The 22,657-nt window shown below is 40.8% G+C and overlaps 1 protein-coding gene across 1 annotated transcript; it reads right to left on the reverse strand.

Moving 5' to 3' along the window:
- Positions 1-2,157: 2,157 nt before the first annotated feature.
- On the reverse strand, positions 2,158-21,953 carry LOC308676056 (ribosome assembly protein METTL17, mitochondrial-like; the record flags this gene model as incomplete). The annotated part of the gene is made up of 14 exons (XM_081341764.1): positions 2,158-4,792; positions 4,891-5,075; positions 8,268-8,360; positions 8,830-8,871; positions 9,479-9,547; positions 11,599-11,706; positions 12,736-12,806; positions 13,894-13,988; positions 14,544-14,617; positions 15,841-15,922; positions 16,392-16,479; positions 18,372-18,527; positions 19,260-19,413; positions 21,888-21,953. 14 exons carry the CDS (start codon positions 21,951-21,953, stop codon positions 4,636-4,638), a joined length of 1,440 nt encoding a protein of 479 aa, XP_081197890.1. The 3' UTR covers positions 2,158-4,635.
- Between the last annotated feature and the right edge of the window lie 704 nt (positions 21,954-22,657).

Raw genomic sequence — 22,657 nt, forward strand, 5'->3', positions numbered from 1 at the left:
CTCAGACTCAGCAGCCAGGTCCACTGGCTCGTGAGGAATCACAACACTTAGCAACATAAATGTTGGGCTCAGTTGTGCTGGTAAGTTGAGGACTACCTGTAATCACTTTTTTTTACAACCAATCTTTTAGTTTTATGGACCGCAAACAGAACTCTATTACTATGTTAATGCAGAGCTATGTCAGATTACAGCTTCAAGCTTGACCCTTCCTTCTTAATTCAAGGTAAAGCCAAACTGCTCCATCAGTATAAAATCCATCAGCATCAGGACTCATACCAAAGCTGCCACTTTTAAGATAATGAGAGCAACAACTTAGTATGCCCTCATTTATTAGATAATATATAGCCTTCTGGGCATACGTCAGAATAAACATAAAAGGTATAGCACCTTCGCTAGAGAGTTTATAGAGTTTACTATTAAAAATTACCCCTACTTTGCTCCACAGTTCTTCAGGTAGCAAGCGTGGCCTTTGGAAAGTATTATTTGCACATAGACATTAAAAAAAACACACAACTTTGAATTGTTTGCATAAAAAAAGATGCTGTTTTTTTCAAACCTGTTTTATGAAATCGTTAATGCAATGCAAACACCTTCACAATTCATCTGCAGAAAAACAGCAGTGTATCTTCCAGATAAATGTTTGCCAACAAAGACAGAAGAAAATCCTATTGATTGTTGGGGGCAAGGGGGACAGACACTTTCCAAAACGGACAGCAAAAAACACCCCTGCATAAGGCATAGATTAGTAGTGTTTCAACAGATACACAGGTTTCAACTCCCAGAAACCCAGCATGCTGGCTGAAGAATTCTGGGAAGTGAAGTCCATATATCTTCAAGTTGCTGAAGTTGGGAAAGACTCATCTGGCATCATTTTTCAGTCATGTCATGACAGTACGCTGACATTCTAGAAAGATGACTTTGCTTTGCTTTGAGTAATTTTGTTCTGGTTGAACCAAATTCTATGTAGGTTCACTGATGGGCCAATGGGAGACTGGTATGTTGTCCTTTTCTCTTTTCTGCTTTCTCCCAAAAAGGTATGAATGGGTTGGCTGTTTTGAGGTATTGTGGGTGGGTGGGAAATAAAACTTTCACCCTTATGGGGATCTAATTGAAAATTAGTTGGGTTCTTCCCCTTTCTCTCAGAAAAAGCATCATCATCATTGGACGTTTTAACTTTCTCCCCATATAATTTTGGGCTTTTAAAAAAAATCTAATCCCCAATCAGGTTGCTCTCATATCAAATCATACCTTCTTCAAACCTAGATCAGAGCGGCTTCCCCAAGCCCTACTGAACATTGACATATTCAGGTCTTTTAGGACCCCATTGAATTCCTTGTCTTCAGGGCTACAACACTGTCCTTTAATGTAACTGTCCAATCACCCAGGAGACTGAAAAGTCAGGTTTGCTTTTGTTTTTTCCACTAGCCCTCTCAGAGATATCTGCTCTAACTTTATCACACCCATTTTAAATATCACACTTGGCAAAGCAATTAAATGGTATGTACTTTACCTTTTGTCTGATCAACAACCACACAGCTCTAGTTCAGTGGCCAAGTTTCAGGCTAATGTGTATACCACAACGTAACAGCTGATAAGTTTTGGTATTTATCAAAGTTAGCAACGTATTAGTAGAATTTTAATGGATAATTAATTGGGGTCAAGATACTACTGGACATGCGCACAGTGGATGCTTTCTTTTGTTTGATGGCTGTTATGCACCATTCTAACTCAGGACTCTGGAAAAATCTCAGGATGGACGAAGGAGGGGACAGATTCCAATTAAATAATTCCCCCCCCCCAAATACTTTATCTGCTATCAAATATTAATAGTTGTGACCAAAAGGATTCAAAAGAGCCTTGATGGAGCAGTGGGCTAATGCCTCCTTAAGTAACACCAGCTGCCTGCAATTAGTGCAGGTTCGCATCCCACCAGGCTCAAGGTTGACTCAGCCTTCCATCCTTCCGAGGTAGGTAAAATGAGGACCCAGATTGTTGGGGGCAATAAGCTGACTTTGTAAAAATGCCGCTGGGGGGGGGGAGGCGAAAGCCCTAATAAAGCAGGCATATACATACAATGAAGGCTATTGCTAAGCACATTGTGCTTTAGATTGTAAGCCGCCCTGAGTCTTCGGAGAAGGGCGGGATATAAATGGGATTTTTTTAAAAAAGAGGCAAATATTAGGTTCATTTAACCCATGTCAATTAGTTTTAAATAATTTTTTAGCCCAGTTTCTCTTTTTTTGCCTTACAGTATGCCATCAAATACCTGAAACAGGTCTCCAGATACACACTCAATAGCCAACTGGAATTTGAATTGCCCAGGTTAAAACAAAAACACTGGGTGAGATAGATCACCAATGTAATCCGCTCAAGTGTCAAATGCTCCCTAGACTGGCAACTTTTCAAACTTGGCAACTTCCAAGATGTGTCGACTTCAGCTCCCAGAATTCCCCAACCAGCAAGAGATCCTGAAGCCAGCAAAGTCTGAGAACTGAAATCCTCTTCTGATTTAAGAAACTGGACCTCTAATTTCTCCCTTCAAGCACAGTGGATAAGAACCAGATTCAGGCAGGGGTTACCAGAGATTTGTGTGGCTAGGAGACTGGAGGGGAGAGAGAGAAAAAGTTGACTAGAGCATTTTGGTGACCTAACCAAAAGATCACCCAGGTTCTTCATGGCAAAACAGGAGGCCGGAAGCCAAGGACACTGGAGACAGAAAGATTCAACCAGCTAGGCAGAATAAAATATAGAATGGAATGGAATGGAATAATTTGGCCAAGTGCGATTAGACACAAGGAATCTGTCTTTGGTGCAGGAGCTCTTGATGTGCATGGAAAGAAACAGAGTAATAATAATTATAAGAATGGCACCAATAATAATGAGTTGCTGTGGCAGCAAAATATCCACAATTTGCTTTGTTAATATCACTGGTATTAAGAATACCAAAGAGGCCTCTGGGTGCATGCCTGCGTGCAGGACAGCTTAAAAAACAATGAAACTATTAAGTGCCCAAACCTTCCTCCTTAAGTAACCAATCCAAACCAACTAAATCCCAGGATCCCTCCTATATTATTCCTTCTCCAATTTCAACCTACTTAGCATCTTTTTTCAGAGCTGGGATTAAGTGGTCATAAGCACACACCCTTTTGCATCAACCTGAAGCCAAAACTGCCTCCCACTTCCTCTTCAATCAGGATCTCCCAAGCCACTTTATTTGAACACACACTACCAAAGCCTTCTCTTAAAAAAAAAGTGTTGGAAAACATTTGTGCCCTTCTTTAGCCAAACACTTAGGAAGGCAGAACAAGGAAGGAAGCACCACATCTAACCCAAGCTTTTGAAATTGCTCATCGGCATTTCTATGCAATCCAGAATTAGGTAGGAGACATATTTGTGAGTTTCAGGGCACCCAAATGTCAGAACAGAAAAATATCATGCTGACACATATAATTTGGGCCTTTATTTCTTCTCCGAAAGGGAGTGTTACTGCATTTCTTGTGTAATACACTCCTACTGTATGCAAAAGTGTTAATAAGATAATTTTTATCACCTTCAATTAATCTTATAGATGATGTTTTAAAGGATGAGAAGATTTAAGCAGTCCATTTTCAATCCAAATGGAATAATACAGAAAGAGATATATGCAGTGTAGACTTTGGCACCCTCACGCTCACCAAGCCTTTGTCAGGCACAACAAACTCTCATAGCCAAGGACTAGAGATGGAATCTGTAATCTAAATTCTTAGTAGACCACAAGACTGAAGAAGTCGACCAAAGGGTTTGTCTCTGTGTCTTGTGAGAATGTTCAAACTGCCCACCATCTTGATCACAACTAATTAAATCTCTGGAGATCCGACTTGGCTTGCTATTATATCCAAGAGAGAAACAGCTGAATTAAATCCACTGCATCTGATACTGGCTGAAGTTGTTCCACGAAAATCAGCATTATCCATGTAACACGGATTGAGGGGTACCACCATTTGATCCTCTTGATTATACACATGCTGCCAAGCAGAAAGCTTAACAAATTTGGCTCTACAGCTCCAAACCGCATAAGGAATTTCCATTCTGGAAATCAGCAATCTGAGATAGACATCCGGTTGAATACCAAAAGGAATCATTACAAGTATGCTGGAAGGGACCTTGTTAGGCATATGGTTATAGCCTACCTGGTTGGGTTGGAAATATATAAACCATGGTGTTATAACCTTAAGGTGCTAACTGGCCAATGGGTGTGTAAGTTTTTCCAACGGCCATAAGAGGGAGCTAGAAACGTGGCTTCTTTCTCTCTCTCTTTGCTCTGTTTTTGCTTTTTGGCTTACTACTGTGTTAAACCTTAGGAACTGTGTACTTGACCTTCAGACCAGTGAGAAGACATTGTATTTTGGATACTCCATGGACTGTTGCTGTTGCTTATCTGTTGCTATTCGTGTATGACCTGGACTGTTTATTCGGATTGTGTTTTTGCTTTTACACCTAATAGTAAAGTATTTTTCTGTTTATCACAACTCAGTGTATCTGTGTGGTTACTGTGTGACTCTTTACTATTCTCAGTATGCTTTTACCTGTGCAGGTTCTTGATAACTCAAGAAGCATTTTGCACAACAATTTTTCTTATTTTGCTAACAGACCTCATTAATCCTGATCCTGGCAAGGAGCAGTATTAACTTTTTGAGAATTGTTTATCTGGTCTTCGAGGATTGCTTTGTCCTCCAAAATGGATTTGATTTCTGGAGTCAAAATAGGAAGACGATCTCCACAATTACTGTTCCGGACACATCGATAGAGATCCCTGCAAGAAGTAAAGACAGGTGATGACCCCGGGACTACATTCATGGGCACAGGCCTCGTTGATCCAAGGTGCCAGAGCCTCAAGGGGGAACTGAGTACCTGCTATGTTTCTTTGAAGTCACAACAGCATGCTGAAGGGTGCCATCAGGACAACACAGGTGCACATGGACGTGGTGTTTGCGGCAAAGCACAGGCTGGGTGATGCGGGGCCAGGGCTCCATTGACTCCCCTGATCCACGGGCCAGGATCAAGAAAAAAAACCTCTCAATTTTCTGTGGAGGATTCTGGAGAGACACATAGACATAGGAGAGAATGATCTTAGAAAGTTAGGCCCTCTTCTCACAATCCAGGGGAGAAAAGCTAGCAGAAATATTAGACTGACACGCTAATTGCTGATGTCATCTTTTTTCCCCAATAAGTCCAGAAAATGATCAGGAGACAACAACATATAACTTCTAATCGAAATTGACTGGAATGTAAACGCTGGGGAAAAAAGAAGGATGTGGGGGTAGGGTAGAAATTGGGACACCCTCCGCCCCCAAAAGTTTGACTTCTATCTATAAGCCAACAAAAAGATCTGACTGGGGCAACTGGCCTTGGGAGGCATCATTAGGAATCCTATAGCAATCTCTCGTTCCCTTCATCCCAAAGTTTGCAGATAGTCTTCAGTATACTGTATGAGAGACTTACAGAGAACAACAACTCTCCCGCTTCCCAACCAGGATGGCTTTCATTGCTAGGGAATGGTAACTCAATCCAAGTTAGGGAACGCTGAATTAAAACACCTTTATCTTTCTTCATTTATAAAGTCGTTGACTAAGGTGGGTGGCCAAAGGAATTGAAATAAACAAATAAATAAACAGAGGTGCAAAATGGTGCAATTTGTCTCCAGAACTCAGAAATCATCTCAGCAATAGGCTGATGTGTGATTTTTTTTGTGCTGAGTCATGGTGGCACAGTGGTTAGAATGCGGTATTACAGGCTAATTCTGCCCACTGCCAAGAGTTCAATCCTGCCTGGCTCAAGGTTGACTCAGCCTTCCATCCTTCCAAGATCAGTAAATGATTGTAGAGAGCAATATGCTGACTCTGCAAACCGCTTAGAGAGGGCTGTAAAAGCACTATGGAGTGGTATATAAGTCTAAGTGCTATTGCTATTTTTTTGCGTTGGGTTCATAACATGTTTCTGTAAGTGCATGAACTATTATTCCTAGTGGTTCACATTGGCCCACTACGGTCAATTATACCTAGTGGTTCACATAGCAGAAAGAATAAGGTATAAACAGTCCTCATTTAGTGACCACTCATTCAGCAATAGTTTGAAGTTATGACAGCAGTGAAAGAAGAAGACCTGGCTGGTCCTTTGACGTTGTGGCCATCACACCATGCCTACGGTCGTATGATTGCGATTCAGGTGCTGAGCAACCGGCACACAATTAACAACAGTTGCAGTGTCTCATGGTCATGTCACTGCCATTTGGGACCTTCACTGATGGCTTCTGACAAGCAAAGTCAATGAGGAAACTGGCAAGACGTGAAAGTTGCTAGTCAGGTCACACCATGCTTCATGACTGCCCCTGATTTGAGTAACAGCCACAACCAGAATTGCCGCTCTACGTTTTGATGACATGATTATTAATTAATTTATTTTTTTGGATACAACTGTGTCGCTTAGTGATGGGAGTTCCCACTCCCGATTACACTAGTTAACTGAGGACTACCTGTATTCCAGAGCAGGACAATTGTTTCCAAATCTTTATGCATGTCAGGAATAACCACCGATTTAACTTCAGGCTTTACATATTTTGAGTTTCTGTTGGCAGTGTCTTTTATTCACTTTCTCCTATGCTTGAATTGCTTTTTTCTTGTTGCACAGAATCCCACTTGCTTACCCAGAGGTTGTGCTTTCGTGCCCCACTAAACCCTAATCCGAAGACAGCTCTATTCAAACAACATCCAATCCAAAAGAAATACAGGTAGTCCCCGACTTATGATCACAATGTAGCCCAAAATTTATGTTGCTAAGTGAGAAGTTTGTTAAGTTAGTTTTGCCCTGTTTTATGACCCTTCTCGTCACATTTGTTAACTTGAATCACTGCAGTTGTTAAGTTAGTAACCCGGTTGTTAAGTGACTCTGGTTTCCCCATTGACTTTGCTTGTCAGAAGGTTGTAAAGGGTGATCACATGACCCCGGGACATTGTAACCGTCATAAATGTGAGTCAGTTGTCAAGCATCCAAATAGAAATCACCTGACCATCAAGATGCTGCAGTGGTCATGAGTGTGAAAAATGGTCACAAGTCAATTTTTCCCCACTGCCGTTGTAACTTCGAATGGTCACTAAATGAACTATTGTAAGTTGAGAACTACCTGTAAGGTATATTATGACTTAACATGGTTCATCCAACGTGGTAAGACCTGGCCTGGGTTTTCCACAATACTCTGAACCACAAACTTTACAGCTCTGTATTTTCTGAAAAACCAGCCTGTCCTTTCAAACAGGAACATGCTACTTTTTTCCAGGCTTTGCATAATCTTAAAATTGTTTTCCAGTAGAAGAGTTGTAAACCAAAGTGGGAAGGACCAGAACGTTTAAATTACATAAAAATACAGCTAAACACTACTATTTCCCACGTATCTCATATTCTTACCTCTTTGTAAACTACAATTTGGGGATGAACTGGTGGCTGCACCCAGTCCATGTTACATGAATAAGTCCTAATATCACGTATTTATTGGGACTGCTATGTTCTGAAGTGCTGCAAACATTTATGTACAGGTAGTCCTCGAATTACGTCTGTAATTCAGCCCAGAATTATGACCTTATGTCGTGCTGATACTATGTGACCGGGCCTGATTTTACGATCTTTTTGTATCAGACGTTAAGTGAACACTGTGGGCATTAAGCAAACACATCGTACCCAATAGGTGTTTTCTGCTAGAAACTGGAAGTAAACAGTGATTTTCCAGCAAAAAACATCATAAAAGTGGTCACAGTCATAAATATGGGCTGGTTGCCTAGAGCCTAAAATGCGATCATGTGACCATGGCAGGAAGGGAAAGTCAAAACTTCAGGTCTTAAGTAGCTATGGGGAGGTCTGTCATAACTTGGGACAGTCACTATCCAACTGGTCATAAGTGGAGGACTATCTGCAGATGGGTCCCTTCAGTTACGTACAGATGCTAGGAGCACAATGCAAAGAAATGGAGAGAACACACAAGAATAAAAGCAAACATACATGGCCCAGGATAATGTTGCAAGATCAAATCTGGCCCGGTCCTGTGACCACCTGTAGTCTCGGTGACCAACCCAAATTCGATTTTAGAACACACAGACTTGATCCGATCTGCTCAGACCCTGAAAGTTCACTCAAATCTCTATTGTAGTATTCAGCGGGCCCCCAAAATGCATTAAGCGCACAGGTTTATCACCCCATCTCTTCTCAAGGGACGACAAGCAGGCGGCAGGCAGACTTACCCAAGACAAAGGTAGGGTTTGATACTGCTGGAGGAAGTTGCACGGCAAAGGATTATCCCGTAACAAGCGAGGACAGGGCAGGTGGTGTGGACACTAGACAAGTAAAGGAGAGAAGTCAATTGCTATTATGTTTCAGTAATCCTGAGCCTTGATGAATACAAGAATCCTCTTTTGTGCTTCAGCATGCAAAATATGTGTTTATCCCATTCCTGCTCCTGCTCACCAATCAAGTGTTGCAATGCTATGTGTTCTCCCACCCTCCATTTTGTTCTCCCAGCAAGATTTCGTCATATTCAGGGGTGCCGATATCCCAAAAATATGGTATAAGTTCTGATCAAAAGTCAAAAATTGCATATTTTCTGGATTCCCAATCAAATATCTGATTTAGAGTCAGAAAAGTAAGAATTCTGGCTTTTTTTAAAAAAAAAAAACTTAAGAAATATTTACTGAAAAAGACAACAAAACTTGCTTGAAGTCCAACACAGCAGACTTCTCAGATGAGATATTTTTACATTCTAATGTAGCTTTGATAAAGTAACTCTGGATAGAATTTAGTACTTACCGGAGCAAAAACATGAGCTGCTCCTTTTACTTTATCTGCCTCCTGAAAACAAAACAGAAAAAAAAAGCCTCAATCAGTAAAAATGGTGACCTCCACACTTTTCTATAACCTTAACATGGAGGCTCATAGACTATGATATACGATTTTTGAGTGACTGCTACAACTTATTCAGAGCCTGGAGGATAAACAGAAATGGAAACAAAAACAAATTATTTGAGAAATTAACAATTAAATTAAATTAACCCTGCAGTAAAGACAACATCCGCTCAAAGGGGAGGGGAGTGAATCCTGAAAGCTCACACCTTGTGCATGCTAAAGAATAGAGGCCAGCTTCCCTGAAATTAAGGTAGGAGAGAAGAATCTATTCACTGCTCAATTAAATCAGGTTTGGAAAACCCGTATAAACATGTAGACGAACTGGAACAATTAAATGACACCTGTAATGCATGTGGGAGAGAACCAAAAATCAGATAATTATTAACTGTATGCCCGCTTTCAAAGAAACTTGGCAAACCATGTAAAATTATCCCCAACTGAAGGAACCATCTAATGAGACTCATCTGATGCATAATCTTTCCTTTGTCATCATTTTGCAACCTTCCCCCCCCCCTCTCTCTTTTAAGCAGGCCATTAATTGAAGGTGACTCACCTTCAAAACAATATCTCGGGCCTCCATAAGCATCTGATGTCCTTCTTTGGTTCCATTTTCAACCAGAACCTAGAAAGATGAAAAGGGTGGGGGGAAAATAGATAAAGATGGGCCTGCAGACCAAATCAACTCAGGTTGTCATTTGAACTCTAAACTCTTCCTTCTTTGCAAACCCTGACCTTTTTTCTAATGCTGGTGTCCTTCTTCAAGTATTGAGAGGACTCTTTCTTTCATGCAGTGCAAGACAGACTACTATTGCTGCCTGCCTCTTTGCAGAAAGGCAGAGCAGAGATGAGGGTCGTTGATTCCCTGTTCCAATAATATCAGGGCCAAACAGAGGATAAATCCTTGTATCATACGTAAAATCTTTTCTAACAAAAATGAGGACTGCAGTAACATGGAAAAAAGGTTCAGAGGAGGGCAACTAAGAGAGTTGAGGAATTTATTGGGCAAAGGCTGCAATACTTTTAAAAAATAGGTTTTTTTTAATCTGGAAAGTTGACTGAGAGAAGGCATGATGGAGGTATGCAAGTATGGGATAAAGTGGACAAGGAGAAGCTATTTTGGGTTTCCCAAAGTACTAGAGCCAGAGGTCACCCAATGAAATTGAAACCTGAAGTAATCAGGACAAAAGATTTTTTTTTTAAAAAAAGAAACAAACAGAACATGCAATTAAACATCATTACAAGGTGCTAACTAACAGATTGGCTGGTTTAAAAAAAAAAAGGATTGGACCAATTCACGAAAATCATGGGGCTCAATGACTACCGGCCTTGATGGCAAAATGACCATCTTCTGAAAGACTAGTGGGCTTCTTTTGTGTGATTCCATATAGATCACTGAGAGAACAGGCTCTCCAGACCAGATAAGCTAAGAGTCTGCTCCAGGAGGGCAAAAATATGTGTTTATGTTCTTCAGGGAAATGGGTTACTGATTTTATTTACATCATTGTCTGCAGAGAGTGGAACAGTTTCACTACAGCTAGTCCTCCACCTACAACCATGATTGGGACCAGAATTTTTCTTGCTAAGCAAAGTGGGTGTTAAGTGAGGCAAGCTCAATTTAACTTTTTTTTTTTGCCACAGTTGTTAAGCAAATCACATGGTTTTTAAAGCAAATCCAGCTTGTCAGAAGCCGGCTGGGAAGATCAAAAATGGCCATCACATGACTCTGAGACGCTGCAACCATTGTAAATAAGTGTGAGGATTGGTTGTAAATCATATTTTTAGTGCCACTGAACAGCTGGTAAACAGTTGGTTATGAGTACCTACAAAGCAACCCAGGTATTTGCTGAGATGGGCGGCTACAGAAATTAGATGGATGGATGGATAGATAGATAGATTCTTCCCACAGGTTGCTGATGAGCCCATGTCTTCTGTTTTTCAGCACAAATTGAAGTACTTCCAACATAGCATTCGAATGTGAGCAAGAAACACTGTCCTTTTATCACTCTGATTTTCGGGAACATCACATCATAGATACAAAGGAGGAGTTGCTATCACTATATAACCAATGCCCCTGTCCTCAATCTGCCCTTTTTTTTAATCATTTATATCCCGCCCTTCTCCGAAGACTCAGGGCGGCTTACAATCTAAAGCACAATGTGCTTAGCAATAGCCTTCATTCTATGTATATGCCTGCTTATTAGAGCTTTCGGGGGGCCCCAAGCGGCATTATTACAAAGTCAGCTTATTGCCCCCAACAATCTGGGTCCTCATTTTACCTACCTTGGAAGGATGGAAGGCTGAGTCAACCTTGAGCCTGGTGGGATGCGAACCTGCACTAATTGCAGGCAGCTGGTGTTACTTAAGGAGGCATTAGCCCACTGCTCCACCAAGGCTCTTTTTTGTAAGTGAAACTTTCAGGCAGCAGCGTGAGGAACAGCATGGAGTGCAACCACCATTTAAAGAATGATGGCTAAATTTCATGCAGCTAGCAGCACTCAGCAGAATGTGAAAAGAGGACTTGGGAGCAAACAGCGATCAGCAGGCTGCCATCTCTCAACCGACAAAAGTCAACCAAAGAGCACTCCACGTGAACCAGGCAAAGTTTCAAGGCAGAGTAACCATCTCACATCAAATGCCTGAATCCATCCAGGTAATTCAGGGCATGTTCCTTACTAGAAAGTTGTTGGTTTTCTTCCATAGGTTTTTCACTGTTGCCATCCTCTGAGTATAACTTGGTAGGTCGTTGAGAGAGAAAGCAGATACGGTGAGATCAAATGTCATCTGTGGAAGGGAAGTGAAAATGGAAATTAACCCATTCTCCAATTACAAACTGTGTCTGAGAAAGCCAACTGATAGAAATCAAGAGATCCTGGATTGGGGAGCCAAGTTTAAAATCTGGATTCAAATACGCCATGTTCTCTTCATATATCTCACAGGCCAAATGTCAGGATCCAATAAAGATACAGAGAGCACCCTTAGCAAATTAAAGGAAAGCTAGACAAATACATTTTTATTAAAAGAGTCTTCCTAGTAAGATCTTCTCATTTTATCCAATCACGCTACATGTTGGCTGGTGAATTCTGGGAGTTAAAAGTCCACATATTTTAAAGTTACCAAGTTTGAAAAACTGTCATGGTTCCGATTAATGAGACAGTTAAAAAAATTAGGCATTTTTTTATTTAAAGTCTTAATAACGAAATGCAGCATCGGCACTCACGGATGGATGGATGCCAGAATTGCTACAGATAGTTGACTATTGGAAAAATATTCTAACCATGAGGGAAAGTAAACATTGAAATAATTACCAATTCCCTTTCTTCTCTCATAATTCTTGCACTAGTCTGCTATTGGCTCTTCCAACTGCAATTATACCTACGTACACAGAATCATAAACATATAATTGTAGATATATTTTATTTAAAATATTTATATGAGTTAAGTATGTCTATGTACATTGGGAAACAGGTCTCTCTTTCATATACTGTATATAACAACCTTTTTCTGAATCCAAGCCAAGTGGATAGTTTCTAACTTTTTCTAATACGGTAGTAAAACTTTCCAACCTATAAATTAATGCACCCAAATTAGATCAGTTTCAATTACTAAGCCACAATGGAATCGGGTGGAGATTGTAAATAAGTCAGGAAAGTACGTTCTTGTGAGAGTTCTAGAAAGATCCCATAGGGGAAATGTTGCACTAAATATCCCCTGCCCAGAGATTAACAGGCACCTCAAATGTTGGCATGGTATATTCATCAAATCTACAGAGACTCAATCTCTTTTGAATGCAGCTGGGCAAGTTGTATGTACCTGTGGCCCAACGGGGGAAAACTGCCTGAAGTAGACACCAGGAAAGCAGAGCTCTTGGGATTCAGAGATGCCTAGGACAAAAACAAAACAACAGGTAAATTCACAGGGAAAGGGGTTTGTGAATGAGAGAGAGGTAGAAATCCACAGGTGATCCTGAAGGGGACACAGGGAAACCCCAAGTAAAGGTGGTGCATGGAACAAACCAGCGTTATATCTCAATCAAGACTATTAGCGCTGCCAATTCTACCCAAGCGAAATCCTTTCTACTGAACATCCATCACAATAATATACTTCCCATTTAAAAAAAAAGTTCTGAATGCTCAAACTAGAAGTTCATGACAGGCTTGGAAGAGGCCATGAAATACCATGATGGCTCTCACCAGATTTCCAGAGGTTAGACAAGGTAGATTACCCACACTGTGCTTAGCTCTGTCCTACCCAGGTCTAGCTGGAAGCAGAATTACACTGAACAGGAAACCAAGCTTCAATATGGATACCATATGTAATGTGGTAATGTGTAATTATATACACCATCTGAACAGCTTTTGCTGGTATGTGAACTACAGAGTTTTCTATGCTCCGCAGAAGCACAAGACACCTCTAGTATGTGAACTTTCTAGTTTAATGCTTTGGACTCTGTTCTTTTTTCTTCCTGTGATTTGCAATGAATTAAAATATTTCTAGTTGTAGTCAGCACCCAACTAGGGACGAAACCAAACTCAGAAACAGTGCCGCAGGAAGAGTCTGCAGGAAATATACAAGGAAAGACTATCATCCAGCTGTGCTAACCCATGGATGTATACTATTATGAAGCAAATTTATATGCCACCTGATACCCAGCAATTATGGAAAGTACTGTATGGGGATTTTGCTTTCTAAGGAGATATAGCATTTCCTCATGAGTTTTCCCCAGTCACAAAGATAAAGCATTCACTCCTCCATAAACACAAGTGAATCGGATATCTCTTCCAAATGAAAAATTTAGGAGTATGTTTGTCAGGAAGAGAACAGTGTGATGAGCAACCACTTTGGGGGCCTAGTTCAAAAGAAGTTACCCTCCCAGTCTAAAAAATTAAAAAGGAAAAACTTTATGCTTGGAAAAATATAGCCTTAAGCTGAGAAAATAAAATACTCTATATACCTTCCTTCCCATCTCACCTCGCATCAGCTTCTCTGCCAGGGCCAACATGGGAACAGAGCAATCAACATTTATATATTCTTTCAAGCTTTCACCCCAAATGCTATGGGCTGCCCTAAGATGTAGAAAAAAGCAAAGATTAGATAGATAGATAGATAAGATATAGATAGATAGATAAAGATGGATTTAGACAGATAAGAAACTCAGACAGATAAGTAGAATTTTAAGTATACGAAGACACATTACCTCCCCATCCCCCACCAGGTCCATTTCTGTTGGCTTTCTCCAATGTAACGCTAGTTGTCATAAGCATGTTGCTTCTTTTTCACTAGTGGTGTTCCCCCCTCTTACACTGACTACGGAGACCTGACTGCAGATTTTCCACCATTTTGGAACCATTTCTACACATGATCCTCTTCAAAATGGATAGGATGCTCCCATTTAGGTAAACTCAGGTTCCTAAGCCAAACCTGCTCAGTTCACATGTGCAATGGCTGAGTTAAGCAGCATTCAGCCCCTTCAAAAATTTTACGGTGAAGCCATAGCCAACAAAAGATTGCCATCCCCTCTCTTTCCCTTGATTTAAGGACTCACTCCCTCTATTAGGGAGATAAGCCATACTGTTGCTGCTGTGGGGAAAGGCTGTTTCTCTCTTCCAGGGGATTCTCACCAGCTGACAGCACCGGTACCCGAACCGAAATCTAGCAAAGTTTTGGGCTGGAAATCTGGTACTCGCTTCCGGATCTGAAGAGAACGAAGTTGCAGAGAAAAAGGTGTCACTTTCTCAGTTTGGAAGGACAGGCTTAATAAGGGTAAGCCAAGCTTAATAAGGTAAGACATGATTCTGAAAACGATCTTAAGCTTTAAGTTGGGCAGAGATGCCATTCACTCGTTTTCAAAAGAAAGAGAGGCTGCTGCAGTAAAGGCCCTCTTCATATCATCCCAAAGTTAATGGCTAGAAATGAGCATCTACAGTAAAGGACAGGCTATCCTGATATTCATGGCCAAAACTAATGGAGTATAGGAATATAGAGCCTAGAGCCTTGGTGGAGCAGTGGGCTAATGCCTCCTTAAGTAACACCAGCTGCCTGCAATTAGTGCAGGTTCGCATCCCACCAGGCTCAAGGTTGACTCAGCCTTCCATCCTTCCGAGGTAGGTAAAATGAGGACCCAGATTGTTGGGGGCAATAAGCTGACTTTGTAATAATGCCGCTTGGGTGTGTGTGTGAAAGCCCTAATAAGCAGGCATATACATAGAATGAAGGCTACTGCTAAGCTTGTAAGCCGCCCTGAGTCTTCGGAGAAGGGCGGGATATAAATGGAATTAAAATAAAAAATAAATAAATATTTTGGACTTCTAGACCTTATACACCTACTATAAAGCAACTGACTCCTATCACATTTATACAGCTGAGTATAACCCTAACCCTCAGCTAAATTTGGTTCTGGAACATGAATATGTTATTTCAATAGCAAATTTGGCTTATCCAATAAAATGATTAATACTGCAAGAATGCAGATCCAGCATTTGATAATCAGTGGTTGCACATAAAAATATCCACTTCTTTTTTTCCTAAAAAGGAGATAAAGGAGAGAAGCAACCTAGAACAAAAGAGAAAATTCCTAACAGTGAGAACAATCAACCAGTGGAACAAATCACCTTCGGAAGTTGTGAGTGCCCCATCACTGGAAGCTTTTAAGAACAGACTGGACAGTCATTTGTCAGAAATAGTATAGGTCTCCTGTGTGAGCAGGGGGTTGGACTAAATGTCCTCCAAGGTCCCTTCCAACTGTTACTGTTGCTGTTATAAAACTGAGACATTAACGATGAGCGAAACTCAAATTCAAAAGAGTGACAGGATTCTAAGCCTGGCATTATCTCCATGCTCCCTCCATGAAGTCCTGCTGGATTGTCTTCCCTACGTCATCTTGCCCATTGCACCCCAGAAGCTACAGCTGCAACTTACTTCTTGGAAAGCTCGGCTCACTGCTGCGAAGTTTGCATCCATCCGGGTGACCATGTAAAGAAAGCTGAGCTCTTCAGTGTATCTTGAGAAAGAAAAATTGCAACTGTGGTCAGTACAAGAACAGAAAGCTACACAAACACCAGCTAAACAGAAGTCATCTAAAGTCATGAGAACAGGCACCATAAAGTGGTGGCAAATAGCAGACATATACAGAGCATAAAATGAAAAGCGATGTAGCTCTCACCCTATTGCTAAATCAAGCTAGGGCTTATTTTCAGGGTAGGTCTTACTTTTGGGGAAATACGGTATATAGAAGAGGTTTGTATTTTTTTAAGCATAAACAGCCAAACTTTCTGAAATCAGGCAGAGAATAAATAATCATAACACCAACACCAATGACCACAATAATAGGAAGAAACTGTATGAAAAGAAAAGAGACTGTGTGAAAAGAAAAAAAGCTAACAGACCTTTATGATTCAAATAAACGAAAACAAGAAAGGTCAACTGAGTCATCCTCCAGAAATCAAGAGTCCTGAGTTCTAGACACTCACTTCAACTCCTCCCAGTGGTAGGTGATTTTACGAAGAGCAGTCAACACGTTTTGCTTCAGCTCCTCATCACTTTCATCCAGGGATCTATCTAAGAAAAGATGTATGAGAACGTGTACTGGGATTATTGTTGCAATTATTACATTTTCATCTCATCCTTTCTCAAGGGCACAGTAGTATACATCATCGCTCAGCCTCTTACCGGTCTATCTACACAATCAGCCCTGAGAGGTGGGATCAGGTAAGACACATTGATCAACCCAAGACCATTCAGCAGGATGGTGGTGGGAGTGGGGGGTGGGTTGGAATTCTGGCCCCTCTATTCCTGTTTTTGAAAAAAAATCCTGATAGAAAAATCAACTTTCCAACAGAATTTATTTTTATTTATTTGCTGGAGTCAGAGCCCAGCTTTTCTGCAGGGGCTCAACAATTCCATAAGATAAGCTGTCCTGACAGAGAGAAACTGGGCAAACATCTCCATGTATTTTGTCCAAGTGAAGAGAGACTAACATTCTAATATTTAGAATTCATTGGACTCCATCTTTATAGAAAAAGACTGCCAAAAACAGCATTTCATTGGAGATGCAATAAAGGATAGTACTTCTTTAAAACATGTTTCTACAGCGTCCTATATTTACCAAGTTTAGGGACAAAGAAGTTGATTATTTAAGTTGTGCAAAATAGTTGATTATATAAATTGTGCAACACAGTCTAAAATTTTCAGAGAATAACATTCTTTAGAATTACAGGTAGTCCGTGACTGACAACCATTTGTTTAGTGGCTGTTCAGAATTGCAACAGCATTGAAAAAAGTGACTTGTGACCGTTTTGTACCCTTATGGCTGTTGCAGCAACCCCATGCGTACATGATCAAAATTCAGGCACTTGGCAACTAGCATGTATTTATGACAGTGGCACCGTCCCTTGGTGATGTAATCACCATTTGCAACCTTCCCAGCTGGCTTCCAGTAAGCAAAGTCAATGGATTCACTTGATGACAGAATGATTAATTTAATAACTGCAGTGATTTGCTCAACAACTATGGCAAGAAAGGTCATAAAATGGGGCAAAACTCATTTAATAAGTGTCTTGCTGAGAAACGGAAAATTTGAGCTCAATTACAGTGTAAGTCAATGAGTACCTGTATATACGAAATGCATGGACAACATAACTGATTCTCTGCACACGTTCCCATGGCCAAAAAGCTAATGTTGCAGCATTGGAAATATAAATGAACGGCTCAATTCACTCAATAGATTGAGGACCTGATTGCACTTGTCACCTGTGAGCTGATTGCCTAGAGCAGACATGTCAAACTCGCGATGTCATGTGACATCGCGCAACATATCGGGACAATTTTGCCATTGCTGGCAATGGGGTGGGCGCAGCTTCCGGATGACGTGTCCAGCCTGTGGGCCGGCAGTTTGACACCCCTGGCCTAGAGACACAGTCTTTGTATAGACAAGTATAAAGAAATACGAGACTCATTTATATAGAATTCAGATTAAAAAGACACATAAATGTATTAAACGTATACATAAATGCTGCTTGCACTACAGTTATACATAGAATTGTAACTGTTTGTTATAATGGTTCATCATATTATTTTGTAATATTTCCCCATTATTTCACATCTAACTATTCCGTAGTGGTGCAGAGCAATTACAATGCATTATTACAGGCTAGCTCACTGCTCACTGCCAGGAGTTTGATTCTGACCGGCTCAGCCTTCTGAGGTTGGTAAAATGAGAACTCACTGTTGGAGGCAACATGCTAACTCTTTAACTGCTTAGAGAGGGCTCTAAAGCACTCTGAAGTGGTATATAGGTCTAAGTGCTATCGCTATTCCTCAAGTTTTCTTTCAGTTTTCCCGTCTCTTTTTTTTAAACTATCCTGTACATTTCTGATATCTTATTTTCAATAAAAAAATTAAGAAGTGTGGTTGCTCCGTTTTTCTGTCTATCATCCACACCCCACTTTCACCTTTCTGCTGGACCAGAACTTCTGCATCCTTCCTCATCTTCTTTTCCAGGAGTTGTGCTTTTCTCTGCAGATCCTTCAGTTCTACTGGACGTTTGCGGCTCCAGAGGTAGTTGCTAAAAGACTCGGACTTCTTCTCCAGATCATGTATGGGGGATTCTGGGAGAAAGAACAAGATTCATGACAGAAACCAAAGGAGTTGGGGTCTATGACAGCAATTGCCCCTAAAAAGCATCCCAGAAGACAATGGTAAACCAATTCCATGTTGCTGCTAATGAAACTATATGGATATTACATCCATAGAATTGTGCTCAGTGTAAGAATATCTTGATGGATGTGTTTTGCAAAGGCGTTTTATCATATAAAAACACAACTGAACACATTTGGTACATTGTTAGAGATGTACTGCATGAGAGGGATCAGATTAAGATTTAAATGAAAGAATAGAGAAATAATACCCTCCAAACTGAAAAGGTAGGATCATGGAATTCACCCTATCATTTCAATTTCAGAAACAGCAATATTTAAGCAATATTTAATGGAGATTAAGCAAACTCATTGTCTGCAATGGATGGGGCTGTTTTGCCAGAAACTGGAACTAAACAATAGCTTCTGGAAAAAAAAACATTTTAAATTGTGTTCATGGGACTGCAATATGCTGCAAACAACCATAAATGTGGGACAATGGCCAAACAACAAAGATGTAATCACGTGGCCGCTGGGGTGTGTTTGTGTGTGGCATTGGAATTTCAATTATAATCCAAAAGTACGGTACTTTTGGGGGGTCCATTGTAATGTTGAATGGTTGCTAAGCAACCAGTAATAAATCCAGGACCACCAAGACACCAGCTGATATACCCAGACAATCCAACTTTAATGAGTTTTACTCACGGGCTACCCAAAAGGAAACTGCTTGCACTAACTCAGGTGGAAGCTTCAAACATTTGAGGTGGAGGATGCCTGGGTGTTTTCGGTGAGGAACATTGTTCAGGAAATTTGAAGAATTATCTACTTGAGAAACACTAGGAACAATGGTCGCCAACCTCTGAGCAAGAAGACAAAAAAGAAAAAATTAGAGCAGAGTTTCAAGATCTAATCATATAGATAGGCAAATCCAAAAATGGCTAAAATCATGTAGAACTACAGGTTGTCCTCAACTTATGACCACAGTTGAACCCACAATCTGTTGCTAAGCAACACAGTTAAGTTAGTTTTGTCCCATTTTATGACCTTTCTTGCCACAGCTGTTTAGCGAATCACTGTAGTTGGTAAGTTAGTAACACAATTGTTAAGTGAATCTGGCTTCCCCATTGACTTTGCTTGTCAGAAGGTTGCAAAAGTTATCACATGACCCTGGGACACTGCAGTCATCATATGAGCCAGTTGTCAAGTGTCTGAATTTTGATCATGTGACCATGGGGATGCCACAGCACTGGTAAGGGTAAAAAACAGTCATAAGTTAAAACAGTTAAGGTTGTAACTTCAAATGGTCACTAAATGAAAGGTTAAGTCAAGGACTACATGAACAAGGTTCTTTCTAAAGTGCACCTGTCACAAGAATATGCAGACTTTAATTTTCTGAAAGTTATTATTTGGCACTTTTGAAATCACAGCAAGTTACTGTAGGTGTTTCTAATTATAATTAGAGTATAACTGTATTCCTTGAATTAAAGCCAGCTAGCCACATTGCTGTTTCTGGAACAAAAGCTAAAACTGATTCTTGTTCTCATAAGAAATTGCCTTTCTGGAATGATTCTTACTTAACAGGCAAAAGAGTGGGGATAGGGTGAAAAATTGGGGCTGAAAATTCCCAAATCTACTTATTAACTATTAAGACTTCTGAAGTTGTGAAAAGAATAATTACTCCTTGAAAGCACTGAATGGCAAAATATTTATTTAGAACATTTAAAGGTAAAGGTAAAGGTTCCCCTGCACATGTGTGCTAGTTGTTTCCAACTCTAGGGGCCAGTGCTCATCTCCGTTTCAAAGCCAAAGAGCCAGCACTTGTCCGAGGACGTCTCCATGGTCATGTGGCCGGCATGACTAGACGCCAAAGGCACCCGGTACACTGTTACCTTCCCACCGTAGTGGTCCCTATTTTTCTACATGCTTTCGAACTGCTAGGTTGGCAGAAGCTGGGATGAGTAACAGGCGCTCACTCTGTTACACGGCACTCCGGATTCGACCCGCCAAACTGCCAACCTTCTGATCGACAAGCTCAGCATCCTAACCCACTGAGCCACCGCATCCCTATTTACCTTTTAGAACATTTACTACAGCCTTAATTTGGATCTGAAGCATTAATAGCCTTGGGCACACCAATGATCTTATTTTTATTATTTCAAGTTACATAGCCATCCACCTCAAATTCATGTCTCTAGGCATCTTAGTGAGTTTTTTTTCCCCCAAGAGGCTGTACCAGCTACTCAGTTTTATGAACTGAAGGATCAACTTTAATATTAGACTATAACTGAAAACACACAATCAATATAATTTTTTTATATTTCATATTTCTTAACCACCCATCTGCCTCAAGACGCATGGCATATGACTAAGTCCAAAAGAAGATTAGAACAAGATTGCTGGTAGAAATATGAGATTAACATATTTAACAGCTCCTACATTTAATTCTGAGCCCTTTATGATTACCCTCAACATCATTCAGATATGTATCTATTTAAATCCTGCCTTTATTTTTACAAATAACTCAAGATGGCAAACTTATCCACACACCTCCTATTTTCCCCATAACAACCCTGTGAGCTGAGTTAGGCTGGCTTTCATCCTAAAGAGGGACTAGAACTCACTGTCTCCCAGTTTCTAGTAGTTCTAATGAAACTATTAATAATTATAATAATTAATAATTGATATATTAATATCCAAACTTTTTTCTAAAAAGAACAGACGTGAACCAGATTTCCATGGCCGATTTGCTTTCAAATTGGGGGTCTCCCCACCTCTCAGCCACCAGTTCCAAACCAGCGCCTTCACTGAAGGATGGACTAAAAAGCCCATCAGCCACAACCTCGCCTTCTCTCACTACATCGTTTTGCGGTAGAAATACCCACATGGTGTGTACCGCTCGTTCCCTTTTAACGGTTATTATTTGCACTGCTCTAATTACCGGTAATTGGGATTCAGAGTCCCTGCTTTTGAATTAATACGAATTGCACACCATTCGCTTTAATCCAGATTAAAACTCACTGGAGCCCTCCCGCTCGCCCTTCGCCCGAGCAATTACACGCAGGGGTCTTCACACCTGGCCCTTTTATGACTTCTGGACTTCAACTCCCAGAATTCCTCAGCTAACATGCCTGGCTGAAGAATTCTGGGAGTTGAAGTCCACAAGTCATAAAAGGGCCAAGTTTGAAGACCTCTGAATTACAGTAATCATAACATAGAAGGACCAAACAGAGAGAGAGAGAGAGAGAGAGAGAGAGAGAGAGAGAGAGAGAGAGAGAGAGAGAGAGAGAGAGAGAGAGAGAGAGAGAGAGAGAGATAATAATAAAAAAGTCTCACTCTGACTATTAAAGGAGTAAAACCAGCGTGCGCGCCTGCTATTCGTAAATGTTTCATTGCCGCCATCTTCAGAAGGTACTTGCTGATCAATGCGCAGGCGCAATATTAGACCCGCCCCTCTGGAGCTTCATCGTGGCCGCCATCTTGGGAAGGCATCGAAGAAAGACGCACAAAAGGTTTCTCCGCGTCTATCTCGCTCTCATTGCCTTGCTACTTGGGGGGAGGGGGCGGCCAGAATACTTCCCGAACGGCTGATTGGTTGTCGAACCACCTTTGCGTCATCAACAAGCTTCCGCGGGCGGGCAAATGGATTTATTTGCATAAGGCTTTCAGATTGGTTGACCCGATACTTTCAGGCAGTATATCCCGGGCCATCATTTGCATGAAGCGCGCAATTTATTTCAGGCTGATTTGGAGAAAATTTGAAATTTGAAATTTGTTTCAGCAGATGTGCACGAAGGAAACGGAAGAGAGGCGGGGAACATGAGTTTCTCTCCCCCTCCTCGTTTTCTTTGCATCTGGGAGGAAGGACTCTTTTTGAAATAATTCAAGATAATAAATAATAAATATATTTAATAAATAAATAAATAATAAATTTTAAGAAAGGGGGGAAAAATGGATCCAGGAAACTTCAGACCTATCAGCCTGACCTCAAGAAGATCTTGGAAAAGTTAATCAAGCAACGAATCGGTGAACAATTAGAGCAGGCATGTCAAACTGTTGGCCCACGGGCTGGATGCGTCACTCCGAAATCACGCCTTCCCCATGCC

This window comes from Vipera berus (assembly GCF_964194415.1).
Source record: "Vipera berus genome assembly, chromosome: W".
Taxonomy (NCBI): Eukaryota; Metazoa; Chordata; class Lepidosauria; order Squamata; family Viperidae; genus Vipera; species Vipera berus.